The sequence below is a fragment of the Pagrus major genome, chromosome 9, assembly GCF_040436345.1.
Source record: "Pagrus major chromosome 9, Pma_NU_1.0".
NCBI classification, from domain to species: Eukaryota; Metazoa; Chordata; class Actinopteri; order Spariformes; family Sparidae; genus Pagrus; species Pagrus major.
Genome location: NC_133223.1, coordinates 16955685 through 16973190, shown reverse-complemented (window position 1 = coordinate 16973190; position 17506 = coordinate 16955685). Strand labels below are relative to the sequence as shown.

Here is a 17506-nt window from a genome sequence, read left to right as displayed (position 1 = left end):
ATATCAGATACTTGAAGACTTTAACTCAAGCACAACTTTTACCAAGTATTATTTTAACATGATATCTTTTACTTTTACTCAAGAATGACTTGTGAGCTCTTCTTACAACACTGCATGGATAACGAGAAGGGAGAGACTTAAGTTTAAGTCTCTCTCTGACCTGAAGTTGACTCCAGGTTATCCTGTCCCTCTCAAAATGGTACAAACCAAATACAACAGGGGCCACATCCTCTTCCTTTCACTTGGTATTTTGGGATGGTTTATTTATCCCAGGAGAAGAAAATGACCCATTTTCCTGAGGGGTACCGCTTCCTTTTCTTTGTAGTGGGGCCACCAGGCGCAGAATAAGTATATGTTGCACAAAAGACACAGGCACAAATTAAAAGTATGAACACACACATACAGCATGCACTCTGTGTTCCTAGGCAGCATGCTGCTCTTGTAGATCTGCGGTGAAGTTGCTGCAGTGGGTTCAGTTTATCATTAATAGATGCTACTAACAGAGCGATGCCTCTTTACAGTCCCTACTGCAGCACCAGCAGAGTTGGTCTGAATCGGTGCCAAGCCCCAGGGGGCCTGTACTCACCCTCTTAGCCCTGACAACTATGTTTTGGCTTGAGTATGCACACCACAGAGTAACCTCCTGCTTACTCAGTGTATCACAAAACTGATCAAGTTGTAAATTCAAAATTACCTCTGGTAAATACAATGCAGTTGCCATGACTTAAAGTTTTTTGTTTTTCTTAAGAAGGTTAAAGGTGCACTATGTAGTTTTGGGGAAGAAATCTGAATCAGAAGAGAAAGATCTTTATTGACTGATTTTTTTTTTATGTCTAAACAAAGTAAATAAACCATCTCTCTGACATTATTATGACTGAATAAACTGAATAAACAAACTCTGTTTATATTTGGCGGACCCTGCCACCTTTCTAGTTTAGCTGTGTTCTGGAGACCTTATTTTCCTCTGAGAACAGCTTGTTTATTCAGTTATGGAAAAAATATTTCTGAGTTTGCGTTATTACCTCATTAGTAAATATTAAAATTCTGAGTTTGAATTTCTTCTCCAAAACAACATAGTGACCCTGCAATGGTAAATTGCTGCACAGCACAAAATAACAGCCACAGGGGAGGAATAAAGATAAAATCAATTATAGAAATAACTTAATTTCTTATCGCATTTCAGCAGAAGGCAGACGGATCCAATCATGTACTGTTTACCCACATGTGTGCACACACATAGACTCACATACACACAGAGCATTGAGAGGCACTCCTCAGAGGTAATAGTATGAATGCTGTTACTGCCACCTACAGGCACAGGATGATACTACATTGTAAAACACAGCATGTATTGCACAAAGTAAGCAAGCAAATTCATTTGTATTTTCATGAAAAAGATATTGTTGAATGAAAGCATAAAACAAACGAGAAATTGCATGATCATGGGCTATTTATGCAGTGACAGTCCTTTCTCCAGTGGCTACACTGCCACTGTGGGATATTACACTCCCTGCACTCAGATTAACTATGGGTATAATGCAGCCATTGTTTGTCACATGGGTGTCATTTCCAGCAGCTCAGTGAGAAAACAATCATTCCCAACACGAGACTCGCCATACAGGAAGAAGAGGTGACTATTTACAAACTGGACTGTACTGGAAGAGGGAGGGGGTAAGAGTGAGTAAGACACATACTGCTAACACTATTTACACAGCCTTAAAAACCTGCTCAAATCACAAACACAGGCAACACATGCTAAGTGATAACACTGTGATACATAGAGCAATAACCAAACGTGTAACTACTTTTTTTTTATGCTTAGACAGGGAACCAAAGCATCCAGGTATCATGTTTTCCATCAAGTAAAAAACAAAACATGTTACCTCAATGACAAGCTGTCATCACTTATTGTGGCATGTGATTTGGTCTAAGCAACACTCGACAGGTCAGTGGCCAGGTGTGAAGGATATTTTGGTGGGGGAGTGCTGTCATCATGTTCAGGCTCTGACATGCAGCAAGGAAGCGGAGAGTCGAGAGATCCTGAAACAAGCCCACACTGGCCTGCTACACTCTGTTAGTCAAGTGAAGCCTCAACATGGTTTTAAAGGCTGTAACTTAACAGCTCACTGACAGCACTCAGTGTGTTTTCTCTCGGCACTTGCACAGATCAGTCCATATGTGTAGATTTGGTGGGATGGAAGGGTCAGGTCCCCCTTTATATTTAGAAGACATTCATATTTGTAACAATAAAACATGAAAATAGCTGAGGACTTGATGAGAGATGTTCTGAGGGAGGACCAGCACATAAAAGGTGCAATATTTAAGAAATGGCCACCTGTCGAATTCATACTCAAAACAAATAGGGGGCAGCTAGCCATCCAGTTAGCAGTCCAAATTGTGAGCATGGAAGTGTTGCTGTTTACATTGCTTGTGCCAAGCCTTTGGAATGAGATGGGCAAAGGCTAGCTGGTTAGCATGCTAGCTTCAGTATATCTCTGCAATGTGCATAAACATGATTATAGCAAAACTGTTATTTCTTCACATTTTGTTGATAATCTTAGTTTATTTTTTAATATTTTTTAACAAAAATCTTTGTCCGGGAATATATGCCCCCTCCCTAATGTTAAAATGAAACATACACCCTTGGATCAGCATGTGTGGTACTGATGAAACATTTCCTGCAGTAGCAGGACTGGTTATATTACCGAGGTCCAACTTCATAATTTCAACATGATTTCTGTGCAAAATCAAACACAAAATTGTGTTTTCATTAAGTAAGTACTTTAGAAGTGAAGCATTTTTATGGCAGCACACATTAATCGATTTACAGCATGTTGCAAATGATTTAATGCATTGTGCCGCGCCTTACATAAGAAAGCTGATGCCATTTGCTTACTGAAATATAAGAATATTTAGAGCCACTGATATATTATACATTAATTTATATACCGGTAATTGCAGGCATCAGTTGCCACAGTAAATCACCAAACAAAGTCCTTGTCTGTCATTAACTGTGGAATTACACATTAAGTGTGTCCTAATAAAAAATCTGGGCAGTCAGCAGTTAACCATTAATCCAGGTGCATTGCTTTCTCTTTAGAGCAGCTAATGGATAACATCCTCAACAGTCTTCGTACGAAGATTTACTTAGATATCCCTCAATGAAAGCCTGTTAGATTGAGCAGATTAAATAACAGCTTCCTCGCAGCAGTTGCCACACAGGAGCAAGATAATGTGCATGTATGGTAGAGGGGGTCAGGCGAGGGAAGAAAGGGAGAATAGTAGGAAGTTATTGTCATCTAATGTGGGGCATTCTGGGAGGGAGGTGCGCACACAATCTGAGATACAGCAAGAGGGGGGATTAGTCTTAACAGCCTCTAAACTGCAAAACAGCAGGAGACTGGATTTAGTGTGAAAGTGGAACCAAAGACAGGATGAGTCATAGAGAGCACAATATAAGAGACAGACACTGGTGATAAAAGCAGAGGGGCAATTCAAAGGTAATTAAAGGTTTAATACATAATATTTCAAGACAATCCACACGTTTTTTTGTGGTTTCTGAGCAATTTGAAGGCACCGTGTGGCAGAGAGACGGGGTGGGGATAATGGGGGGCCAGGGGGCAGGAGTTTGGAAACCTATAAGGATCAGCTAATCTCAGTTGGCTCTTTGTTTGTAATCAGTGGAAATCCTCTTGAGCCTAGTTCACTGAGTGCTGCTGACAATCAAGGGAAACAGCGTATGGAGGAGGAGGAGATGAACGCATGTCCGTGCACCTGCACCACCACTAAGGTGGCAGTGGATTTAACCGTAACACTGCACCACGCAGCTCCCGGGGAGGCCGCAAACTGTTACAAGAAGGTGTCAGCCATGATGGTGACTGCACAGAGCCCAGAGGGCAAAATTGAATTGTGCAGCTAAAGGAAAATGGATCTTCAAATTGCAAAGTAGTTTAAAGTAGTTTAAGACAATTGAGATCTAGTCATCCTATGATAACAGGCTAAAAGGTTTTATAATACAAACTGTGTGAACCTTTGATGTATATTTGGGCGATATGACAATAATATACAAGTTGGAAGTCAATATGATCTTCAGATCAAAAAGATCTGACATCATTTGGTGGATTAGCCAAAAATAGACATTCCTATCTGTTATTATATTTACAAACTGCTTTTGAATTATCTTCATCATATCAGTGTTGCAATACAAAATTACATCTACAAAATAGTGGATTTTAGCCATGTTTCCAGCTCCTATTGGATACCATTAACATTCCTGGAATGACAAGATATTAGAGCTGCATGATGGCTGAAAAAACTGACATTTGCAATTTATTTGTTTTTCTGCAATAAATTTTGCGACATGAAAACATTCAGGAATTTCTACCAAACAACTTAAATAGCTCTTTTTGGAAATAATCAATCATTCTAAAATGACGGCGGTGATTTTGTAGGTGAGTGCATTTTATTAATGCAGGTCCCTCAGAAGCAACAAACTCCCATGTTTCCAAGAACCCTTAAATCGGATGAAATGATTCAATAACAGACTAACTTCTCTTGTCGATTAGTCATGGAAAATGAGAACCGTGTGAGCTTTCCTTTGGTGTCAAGCAGTAAAAAAGTTGTAGCATAACATCTTGTGAGTTAATCTGCCTTACTGTGACTATTGCACATGCACACATTGCAAGAGGACGCTGAAATATGTTGTGCAGCACTACAAGATATACACAAACCTGCTAAAAAGATGAGGTTCAAAACTTGTTTGCGTAGTAGTAATCAGTGCTTTATCAGTTGTGTGGTTGTTTTTGATTGCCTCGCACACAGTGGCATTGAAATTATTTGGAAACCCAGGAATGGCACACCGCCTGGAGCTACACTTTGTTGGCACTCCCCAAGCTAACCAAGCTGTTCTCGGACATCCCCTCTCAGAAGGCCCCACCCTTCCTGATAGAGGAAACACATGTTATAGGATACATCCAATATTAGACTGAACTGCCTATTTTGTCTCATGGCCACTTTTTACACGAGTAACAGCGGAGCCCCGTCAGCCCCTCATGCAGGAACACACAAAGTGCAGCAGAACTCTCTCATGACAAAGAAAGCTCATTATTTGCCGCTGATCCCGTCTCTGTTGTCGGCATTTTCAGGTTAATACCAAAATGAGCAGTGTGGCTGCTATAGCAACTAAGATGGATTTGACATTTCTGGAGTCTCAAGTGAGAAACTTGACAAAGGGCTGGTTAAGAAATGGAAAAATGGATGATAGCTACGAAAGGGAATCAAATCCGAATCCATCAATCCAAGTACAAAAACAGTGCACGACTTTTGTTTGTCGTGAGAGTGAAATGTTTAGGGAATTTCAAATACCACCACTCTACGAGACAAGAACAAACAGCTCTGTCATATTTTGAGAAACACAGAAGTTATCTTGGCTAATCTGAAGGGTGTAGCAGATTCAACACACTGCTCCATGAGTGGGGGATGGTGTCGTTGGCCTTTAAATACTGAGGCACTAGAAGGAGATTAAGCCAAGTCCGAGATACTGAGCTGTTTATCTGCACAGCGGTGTTCACAGGGAAGAAGTGGGATGTGATACTGCATGTTTATAATGCTCACCATCACACAGGGCATCTGCTTTTAGGCCCATCATACAACACAACTTGTGGCTGAATGTCAACAGTGCACTGTCCAGGATCACACTGTTCCCCTCCATCACATACGAGTGTGATTAAAAGCAGGCCTTCAGGCACACAGCCACACCGCTGCTCCTCCATAAACACCACACAGTTAACTTTATTTGTCCATCCAGGCGAGGGACACTGCCACTGCACAGTGCAAGCTCACTCAGTACAATCCTGCCTGCTAACGCTAAGTCCCTGGAAAACAAACAGGGAGCAAACAAAAACAAAGCCTCAAGGAGAGCTCTGTCTCTACTGTATGCACAGGATTTGACAGAAAAACCAAACACTGATTACCAGGGTCGCATAATTTCCTCCTGTGTAAGACTTTCATTTATGTCTTCAAGCTATTCTACGGTTTTCCTCCCTCTCATTTTTCTGAATGTCAGCTAATAAATCAGCAGACGAAGGAATTTTTTTCATAAAGCTCAGTGAATTTGTCACTTTAAACAGAACTCATTTGTTTATCGTGGGCAGAGAGTGCACAATGGGCTTGTTTCAGCATTCAAAGATTAAAAAAAAAAAGCTCAGCGTTTCATGCAAATTTTTCTTGAATGGGCAACCACAGCAACTCATCGTGATTCATTTTACATCAGATAGCTTGTTTAAACTTTGTATTGTAAGTGCTAAGCACTGCACATAATGTCTCCAGCAGTGGTACAGTACATTTACTCAAGTACTTTACTTAACTACAATTGAGAAGTACTTTTCATACCACTTTTATACTTCTACTTCACTTATGACATTAACATTATGACATTGCATAAGATTAACCAGTTACCCAGTGAAAGGCTCAGCAGTTTCAAAGGTAGATGTTGACGCTCAACTTCTCAAAAATATTTTTTTGGTAACAGTTTTCAAGAGGTTGAAAGTCCCATATTATGCCCATTTTCAGGTTCATACTTTATTGATCTACATGCTTTAATGTTTAGAAAAACTTTTTTTTTCTCATACTGTCCATTGCTGCAGCACCACTATTCACCCTCTCTGTCTGAAGGCTTCATTTCAGCTGCCGTCTCTTTAAAAAAAAAAACTCCCCCTCCCCCAGCTCTGATTGGTCAGCTCTTACAGGCCTGAGCAGGCACCACCCACTGTATTTCTGCCTCAGCTCTGCCAGTGTTTCAGCAACCACGGTGATGGTAGATAGGAGATGGAATGCCACATTTACTGGCTGAATGTTATCAATAACACCTTTACATTGGATTTTGAAGGGAGGGTTTACTTGCAACACAGCATTTTTACATTGTTGCACTGATACTTTAATAACTGGTCTGAGAATTTCTTCCACCACTGGTTTCCACATTAACATGAATGCATTTCAACCATCTGAGAAGCCTGTGTAATCTGTCTTTCCAAGTTCAGATAAAATCCAAAGGTGAGGTGCCTCCAAAACCACCCAGTTCTCAGCCCGCCTCCTGTAGGTTGTGCCCCTCCCCCTCGTCCCCTCTCTGGCCTACAGTGTGTCAGAGCGAGGAATGCCAGCTATGCAGCCGGCTTGGTGAAAAGTCATTAGAGTTTATCCCCTCTGGCTGTGGCAGGTCTCATCCACATATTGCACAGTGCACAAAGCCATAAGAATGAACGCTGAGAACCGCAGAGATTTTAGCCTCTGTTTAATTAAGCTAACAGCATGCACTGTGGGAAAGAGGGAAACATCATAGGGAAGGACTAACTTCACATTGAAGAGCCTGACTTCTATCTATTTACACACATAATGATGCATTTATCCGCCTCTGCTTTAGTGCCTTGGGTGGATTCAAATAAGTGCCCGTAACTGTCAGGGAATTCCCAGATGAACGATAACGTCAGGAGTAACTTTCACTTTCATCTCTGCAGTCTGATAGCAGTCAGACCGGAATTTTAAGTAGTTCCCCAAACACTTCACAGCAGCCCTCCATCCTCAATACAAAACAAATAAATACTTCCTCAAACACATCTTTATTTGCCTCTCCTCTGCCTTAAGTGATACTTGAATTATGAATGCTAAAACATGCCAGTATTCTGTACTAACAAATTCTCTTTAGCTCAAAATCTTAACACAGGAAACTAGCTTTTGTATAGGCTAATTGTATGCTAATCCATGCCTCTGTGTTACACCACATCCGACAGTCGCTGCCCCGGTGTGATCTCCGTAGCCAGTGTGAATGGGAGGTCAGTGACCACAACGAGGCGATGTCAGAGCAGCCAGAGGGAGAGATATGAAGTTCAAAGCAGATTAACCTACTGAGAAGGGGCAATTCGCTTGACACTAAATCCCAGGAGTAGCCTCAGTAACAAGAGGAGTGAGTAGTTTAAAACAAACAGGTGTAAAAAGGGCTATTATGTGTTCATAAAATTATGAAATATATGTTGATATGCTGAATGACTGTGTTTCTGTGACAAGATGGCTCATTTAAATGGCTCTGTGAGGCTATACTATATAATATCAATGGCTTGTATCTGTTACAGTGTTATCTGCCTACAGTGAAAGTTGATGGGATTGGTGCTTGGTCATAAAGCAGAGTATTGGACAAATTAAAAGTCTGACCGAAGGCGTTACATGAAAAGTTAAGGGGTCACCAAAGTTGAGGTGGAAATGAATGTTCTTACCAAATTTAATGGCAAGCGATCCAGAAGTTGAAGGGACATTTCACTAATAAAACCACAAATGTCAACCTCATGGTGGAACTAGAGGAAAAGTCAAGGGATCACCCAAGTCTTTAGGATCCATCGTCTAGGGACCGTCAATGGCGATAAAGAGCAATGCATCTAATAGTTGTTGAGCCATTTCACTCTGGACCAAAGTGGTGTACCAACAGACTGACATGGTCATTCCTAGATCAAACTGCCGGCATGGCTAAAAATAACACAAGTTTATCAAGGTTATCAGAGTTCAGAGGGTTCAAAGCACTGGAGTGTAGCATACATCAAAGGATAAAGTCAACTTTACGCTTGACAGGCCAAAGAGGAAACCCCCACCCAGGAGAGAGGGCAAATCCTGTAATTGGCAGTGATTAAAAAAAAAATGCCATCCATCGGGTGGAAAAAATAATGACAAGGTTAGGAGTGTCAGCATACAGCCAACCCTCCAATCTCTTCTGTCATGGTAACAGCCGTGTTCCCACAATTACAAGCTAATGGTCAGTTTCAGTGACGGATGGGAGGGAAACATTACTTTTATAGACAAATCAAGGAGGCTCGCAGAGTAAGTGCACCTCACAAAAAACACACGAGGACTTTAAAGGAAATGTGATACTCATTAGTCTGCTCTTTCTAGACATTTCTCCTGCAGCCAACATGGATGTGTTGTTCAGTTTACAGGCAGGAGTAGTGTTGTGCTTTTCAGGGCTTAATCCGATGAGCTTAATCTGTAGGCCGGTGCACGTGAGCAGTGCAATGATTTAGTCTTTGGAGTTTTAGGCTTGATCAGTTTCACCCGTTGGCTAATACTCTGGGCGGCCCCTCGCAAAATTAATGAATCAGTGGTGGCAGGCAGAGCAGTGTCCACCTACACTTGATATAATTTTCTCTCATTCATTTGCTCATGTGTGAGCCGGGCCATGTAAAGACCTGTTTGTAGTGGCGCCATTCACATGACTGTTAGGGGCTAATGGACCCTAACAGACCCTAATAAACTGTGTCTACATTTAAAAGGTTGTTCTCAAGATATCTGTGTACAGGTGGCAGAATGACTCTTTAAGTCTTTAAGACTTTGATATAACCTGTCCAACCACTATAAACAAGACTAACAGGGCTTTCAAACAAAGCAAAAGCAAAGTATTGCACAAAACACAAAATAGGCTATAGGTGCGGCACAAACTGATTTTTTTTTTTTTGACCTGATGATAATTCTAGATGAATTAAGGGCTCACCAAAGTTATTTCAATTCAGCCTGAGGGGGAAGGTGAGTATCTGTGTAGCAAACTCCCTCCAATAGTCGTGAGGTCAAGACTCCGATGGATGACATTCTGGTAAAAGAAATCAAAGACCTGTTCTGCAGTCTGTTGCACAACATGTGAAGTTCAATCTTTGCTCCATTTACTCAAATCTAGTTCTTGATTAGATCATAGACAATGATGCCAGAGTCATTATCGGTTTACAGAGGAAGGCAAACTGGATTAACCACATTATAATCACAGAGGGAAAAGAAAGCAACGGGAATTGTGATTCAGTACATCCTCCACAGCTGCACTTAGGTGTGTGCTGACTCAAAAATAGCAACCTTAATGGCCTCGAGGATGGAGGCAAAGCAATGCTCCACTTGACTGCTAAACTGCTGATGATAATGTGCTGCGGTCATGGCTCCACTGCAGGATGTATAGTTGGAGGAAGTTTGATTTGTCCTGTAAATGTATGAGGGAAGGATTTAGATTAGTCTTACATAACAGTGACCACCCAGCAGCTCGATTCTTCCACATGATTCTCCATAAAGGAGCGTGAAAACTAAACAAACTGTCAGAGTCGCAGAGGTAACGTTCCAGCCTTCAAAACAAACTTCACCTCAGCAACAAGCCTCGGGAGGAGAAAAGACGCTGTTGGGTAGAAATACACTCTATAACTTATAAATTATGAGTGCTGGATTCCTGTAGGATAAGAGGAACGTATATGTTCTGAGTGTAAAACAAGTCCCAGAGGATCATGCACTTGCTAACAGGAAAAACACCCACTGACCAGGCTCTTGAGCAGGCTGCCTCTCTGTTATGGTAACCTCCTCTGTGCTACAAAACAGCTCTCTGCTCTATCAGGCAGAACACTCAGACAGAGTGGGCGGTTTAACAGCGAGCCCTGCCTAAAACTTCTGCTCGGACCAAAATACAGCCACAGGAAACCTGCTCTATCTAGGAAAAGACAGGCCTCGGCTCTCCCACAAGGAGATGAAGGACAGGAAGTCATGGGCACTTCCTGTTCAGGCAGGCAGGATGGAAAGATTGTGGCTTTCTTAGCCAATGGTGGCAATGAGGTTTCTACAACAACTGTGTCGCTCAAGCACAGCTGCATCTGTGTAATGGAAATGCCAATATGAAACGTGACAATGATGGAACAGCCATGAAATCGACATGGATCCCTGGAAACAGAAATCAATAGATGGCCGATTACGTTGTACACTAGTGGTTGATGTTAAAAGGTCATTGAATACTTCCCCATTTCCTACATTGGGGCAGGAAACTGTTGAATACAGTAATCACACAATGTGACCTCAAAACAACTTTTGGGACTCAAATTTCAAATTTAACACTTATTTTGACATGTGGTTAAAATAAATTCTGGCACAATGAGAGGTTGCCTATCAGCTGTCTGATAGAGATAAGCTGAGTGCAATGCATGTCCCTGATATTTAATCAGTTTTCATTTGCACTGGAACAAATTCTGTCTGTCTGGCCATCGGATCATTTGAGTTGGCTTTGCTGCTGCAGTATTTAGTGATATGCACTAACCAGGGTCGGTCAGGGCTGGATTTCAGTCTTTGTTAAGTGCTCTGTATTATCTCGACCTTCGTTTGCTCAGAAGAGGAATTCTCTCAAGCTTCCCGCTCTGAGTGGCAAATCTGGTTTAGATTATAACCACAAACTGCCAAAAGCCATGCCCGAACCCATGCAGTCACATTTTGTAGTGAGTTTGATGGGCGTGTTTTATTTCTCACTTTTCCTTGAAGCTTTCTTTCCGCAGAGCCATGCATCACTGCTAATATCTGGGTCTTGTGGAGTTTAAATGTTTCCATTACAGTTTCTGTAAGCAGCCTTCACACATTCAGAGCATTAATGGAGCACTATGTAGTTTAGGAGAAGAAATTCAAACTCAGAATTTTAATATTTACAATATCAATGAGGTAATAATATAAACTCAGAGATTCTTTTTCCATCACTGAATAAACAAGCTGTTCTCAGAGAAAAACAAAGTCCCCAGAACACTGTTTGAAACTAGAAAGATGGCAGGGTCCGCCAAATATCAACAAAGTGGAAGTGAAATGAAGAAGGTTTTATCATCTGATTAAAATTTCTTCCCCAAAACTACATAGTGCACCTTTAACTTGGAGATATTTAAAAGCAATAGTGCATGATTACTACAGCATATAACAGCTGACAGGTGGAGAAGCAGAGGACCTTGCTTGCTTTTCCTTTTTGTGTCTTTAGATGCCAAGACGGGACTGAAGCCAGGTTCCCCCATCCACCTGTCAGCTGTTATGCAGTTTACCTGTCAGTATAATGCAATACAGTTCAACAGCAACACGAACTGCAGCCTCTAAAATGATCATCAAGTTGACCCTTTCAACAAAAACTGAATACTATAACCTTCATGAAGGTAGGATTTATTTCAGGACTGTTTTATTACCCTGCATTAGTTGTGTGCACTAATAAACTGGCAGCTGAGTGTACATGGCGCATTATTCAGGAAATTAATTTTGGGGAAAACATTCGTCAACATTCGACAAACTGCATGAGGGCTGCTGGTCGTTATGTAACATGATCAAGGCTTTATTACTCAATGTTCTGAACTGTGAGACAGCTCAATGGTTTATACATATTGAAGACATCTGAGGCGCTGGAAAGTTGATATTTTTTCAGGATTTTTGTAGCAAATGGTATCAAAGTTTGGGTTTGTTTCGTCCACAGTCCAGGAGACAGGGAGTCTCTTAACGGGTGCATTGGTTACTAGAGCAGCCTCATGTATTATTGACCCGTCCAGAGAACTCATCTCCACCCCCCTAGGTTTGTTCTTGTAGAGTACCATTTACCCTCACAGTAACAAAGGCAGCTTACGCACCCTTTTAGTCTGATACCATCAGGCCTTGTAGTGACAGACCGACAGACAGATCGAGAAACAGAGGTATACAGAGGGAGGTCAAGCTGCTTAGGCCTCACACAACACTGACAGCCCTGTAATCTTCAGACTGCAGCATATGTGACAGCCACCAGCGTCTGCTCCGAACACAGACAGTGGAGGAGATGCTTTCTTGCAATTTGGTATCCGTAGGATAAATGATTCATGATTACAAAACTTACAACAAAATCTCGGCTCGACAAGGTGAATCTTGAAATCTTCTGAGCACATACTTGGTTAGTGTCATGACTAATAAGTCTGTCTTTGTGGCATGAGAGGACATGAATTTAACCTCAATCAAAGAGGGAACGTGTTCTGTCAAAACTGGAAGTCGAGAAGAAAGTCCCGGATGCATGTGTGTGTGTGTGTGTGTGTGTCAGGGACTTTAAACAATGAACACACCTATCTGAGGTATTCCTGGGATTTCCACATCATGAGGAAATGTCCAAACCTGGGCAGTTAAAAAAAGCTGAGGTGTGCAGGTGTTGTGTATTTAATCATGTGAAAAAAGGTGTATATTTCACAATCTCAGAAAAAATTCCTGGCAATCCCTGAAGGGGACACCTGAAGAGCTTTTGTAAATTTGAAAACATAACACCAGTAGATACAGTCCTAAGCTAGAGTTAGTAGCAGCTCGTGGTCAATCTGATAATATGCTGCCCCCTATTTTTTTGGAGTATGAATTCCACAGTTGGCCAAATCTTACAAACTGCACCTTTAAGTTAGCTTTTGCAAGGAAGCTACTTACAATGGTCAGCAAACACCCCCACCAGAGACCGCTCCACAGACACTTGTACTGAGGGCTAACGTTTGTGGGGATGCAGGTTGATTGGCAGTGGACCAAACCAACCAATCAGAGCGGTGATGGAATCGGAACCAATCCTTAAAAGCACATTGTTTTAGCATCATTAGCACGACTGCTTTCAATACATATTATTATATTTCACAAAAATAAAGTTTTTCAATGATAGAAGTTACTGAGGGGGACAAATCTCTGTTTTCCCAGGACGAGGGGGTCCGGACCCCCCTGTTCACCCACCTAATTTCCACCTATGCATGTAAAGCTGAAAGAGAGGTCGCAGTTTGTGCGGTGATCTCATCTTATGTGACACTGCATCTTCTACAGCAGGAGCTCATCACTGCTTGACTCGAGCAAACAGGCTATAAAATGTAGCCTGTCACGTGATGCAGGAAGAAGAGGGAGTAGAGACTGTAATAGAAGGGAAATGGGGCCGATTATATGCATCTAGGGAGGATGAGCGGACTCAGCTTGTTGATGTAGATGTACAAGTGTAATTGGGTGAAACCACAAGACAAGAGCTGCTGTCCACCTGCCAAACAGATTAAGAAGCATCTAAATTGTCCATCTGCCATTTTGACAAGCACAAAGACCCTCAAGAGACACGGGAAAGCTTGTCAGAGCAATTTGGCTTTCAGATGGGACTTTTTCCATGATGTTTAATGCCTGACAACGAGGCCAAGCAGCAACACGTGTGCTCTGTTGTCAACATTTTAATGTTCATTTCTGCAGCACACTTTCCCCTTCGGGTTGCACGGTGAGTCAGCTATCCGTGTGTGTACTGGCCATGGGCGGCTAATGGTATCACTCCTACATAATGACACCCATCTGGTGTACAGCTCCCTCGGGTCTGGTACAGAGCAGGAACACTGAGGGTCTGAGTGTATGACCATTAGGTAGCAGGGCAGTTAGGACTATTGATTACAATTACACAACTGCCCCCCAGCTGCTTCATACACTGTATACACACAATAAACATTTCCAACTGCCATTGATTTGTTATATACACATCAGCTGATACCTTAACGTTGTTTACACGCTGTTGAGACGGTTAAACAAAACTCCTTGCACAATTCTACATGAAGCAAAGCTGGAAAGTCAGTGTCCTGTGTTGTTTTCAAGTGCATCACCAGCACTACAAATTCAAAGCTGATGACAGCCATCATGGAGCTAATCGTGCTCTCAGCATGCCTGAAGTGTGGAGAAACAGGGGGATGGCTCAGCTGAGGGCTCTGGCCTATTACAAGTCTCTCTGCTCTCCACTTCAACAATAAACAAAGAAGCTCTGGCCAGAGTGCGCCTTAACAAAAATGCACAAATTGTTAGGAGAGGAAGAGAGCAGCACCGTGCACTTGACCCTAAAACAGAGTTGAGAAACTGCTGTGACCACTATGCATGTACTTTATGTACTACGCTGTATGTTACATCTGAAATGGAGCAATATGTTTTCAATAGGACATAAAAATGTGTATTTCAAGCTGAAATAACAATCTGAATGTGTGATAACTGCTACAATTCCCTCTTTATGTTCCTGGAACAGATCCCTCTATTCCTGCTGTGGTATTTACATGTTTCATGGAGGAATTCATTATAGGCTGCGTGGACAGCCGTCTTGTGTACGGTCACATTCTTGTCCCACTGAAAAGCTTCAGCAAACACTCAAGCTCAACAACACAGCGCTCACATATGTGCACTTGGTGCCCGCCTAACAAGAGCCAGAGGGTTATTACTAGTATCATGGAAGGATTACTGAACAGGTCTGCCAGGTATACAGTCAAGGCCTCTGGACCAAAACCTGTGTATGAAGTGAGTATGAATATTTCTGCTTGGAAAGACGATCAAATGACTACGAAGAAACCCAAACTGACCACCAACTACAAAAAGACACAAAATGACATGTGAAAAAAGCACAAAATGACCACAAAGACACATAAAAGACACATGATGACTACAGAACAACTACAAAGACACAAAATGACTATAAAAAAGACACAAAACAACTACGAAACAACACCAACAACTGCATTAAGATATAAAATTACTACAAGACACCAAGCGACCACAAAAAAACACAAAATAACAACAAAAGGATACGAAACAACTACAAAACGACACCAAACAACGACAAAAAGACACCAAATGACCAGAAAAAGACACACATCAACTAAAAAAAAAGACATTATATCCACAAAAAGACACAAAATGACTACAAAAACACACTGAACGATTAAAGTCTTGCTCCTGTGTTGGACGGGTAGGTGGTGTTTTATTTCTCTGTGTCCTGTTTTTTCATAATCTGTCCATGGCTGTAGGCTATTTGGAGTTAGAAACACATTATTTCATATAACAAGTTGTTTACTTGGCATTTATTAGACTGAATAAATGAACCATTGTTTTTATATGTGAGTCTTAACACATCCTTACTCACTGAACAAATGTGCCCCCCCTCTTTAAAACTCTGCCCCAGTCCGGTCCTCCCCTACATTCAAAAGTTTCTAAACCCGCCCCTGCACATATCTGCCCATAAGTTTAATAACAAATGAACTGCTGCCTGCCTGCTGATACAAACACGAAAAACAAAAGTCCCATGCAGACTTTCTGCGAGTCAGTTCAGTCCTCCTTAAACAAGTTGATTTCCAAACATGCATACTTGTATCCATTTCTGCTCTCCTCCCTCTGGCGTCTCTGGCAGTGCACCAGAGTGAGAATGAATAAATAATACGAAGGTGTGGTTGGATGTCTGGGATCCTGACTCAGGATTCCATTTCCCTGACAGAGAGCCTGGACGGTGTCCGTTTCTGTTACCTAGCAACTTCTTCCAGGAAAGCTGGAACAATCAGACGGAGCACCAAACACCCAACAAGCTCATAACAAAGGGGCCGACTCCTTTTTCCTCCTGAGCTCTGAGGAAAACTGATACCGAGGAGGAGGTGTACTCCTCAGGTCCTCGTCGCCCAGATGTTTCAAAGTGGACGGTCAAATTCAGCATTACGTCACCGTCACTGGACACTTTGTATGTGTCCGAGGCATGAAACTGAAGCCACATGCTTTCCCTTGTGAGGAGGTTTGGTGTCATCTCAGTGCATCCCCATGAAACTGATGCCCTCATCGACACCAAGTACAAAACACCTTGATCTGCTGGAGCACTGATTCTTTACAGACTCTCCAGGAAACAAGACATTTAGAAAAAATGGAACGAACGAGCCGAAAAGTGATGTTTTTCTCCAACATTGTGACATTTTAATAAAGTTTACAAAGTGAATGTAAAGTGCTGTAAATGAGACTTCTCTCTTTCTCACATTTGTAGGTAAGGGCCACTCACTCCCTACTTTCCCACCTAGAAAGCCCACATGTGCTTCTTCCACCCAGCTGATCCAAAGTCAGCAGGGTGAGGATGCAACTGAATGGGCTTCATGAACTTTGAGGCAATTTATCAATGCTCACATGCATTAAATGTTCTGCATAAACTAAAGCAAAACCTAGTTTTTATATTGTGCTTTATATGCAAAACTCCATCTTGTTATTTGCAAAATCTCCCCTTCCTTTATTTATCTCCTCCTGCCACATTCATTCACTCCAATCCCTCTCTACCACTCTTTCTTTCTCACATTTGTACGTCACGGTCACGCACTCATAATCTGACCTGTAGTTTTTCCACCCAGACAGCCCACATGTGCTCCAACCCAGCTGATCCAAAGTCAGCTGACTTTTGCTGAAAATGTGCGTAAAAGCAGGTTCAGGCAGAACTGATGGCACTGACCGAGGTGGTATTCAAGAGGAAGAGGAGGAAGAGGAAAATAGGGGACTTTAGGTGTGTGTGTGTGTGTACTTACAACCAGCACGGACGTCCTCACCACCTCAGAGACACTCTGCCTGAGTTCAGCCGCCGTGCCAGGTTTACCCAGACCCCGCGTAAACCTCCTGGTCTCCGGGTGCGCTGGAGTAGCCATCGTTGCGCACCGCTTTGCATCAATGAACCGCTCAAATCCACGAGTTAAAAACAGCGAAGTTTAGAGGAAGATCATCACCGGTTTATCCGTGACTCCAAACCCTGCCACTAGTGCGCACCACGAGTGTGAAGCTGGGTCATGTTGTGGTGTGGCTGCTGCTGATCCGCTCCCACCTCTCCGTCTCATACTCTTCGCTTTTAAAAGTGAAAACGTTGTGTTGTATTATTCCGGCGCCTTGGCTTCTTCCATCGGACTTATTGCTGTCATGATAAATATCCTCTTGA

General features: G+C 42.1%; 1 protein-coding gene across 3 annotated transcripts in view; it reads right to left on the bottom strand.

Moving 5' to 3' along the window:
• The window catches only part of LOC141002896 (dedicator of cytokinesis protein 9), an 89158-nt gene extending 71652 nt beyond the window's left edge, over positions 1–17506 (bottom strand). For all 3 annotated transcript variants that reach the window (XM_073474314.1, XM_073474313.1, XM_073474315.1), the window contains exon 1: positions 17106–17506. In XM_073474314.1, the coding sequence (XP_073330415.1) occupies positions 17106–17222 (117 nt within the window). In that variant the 5' untranslated portion in view covers positions 17223–17506. The remainder of the gene's footprint in view (positions 1–17105) is intronic.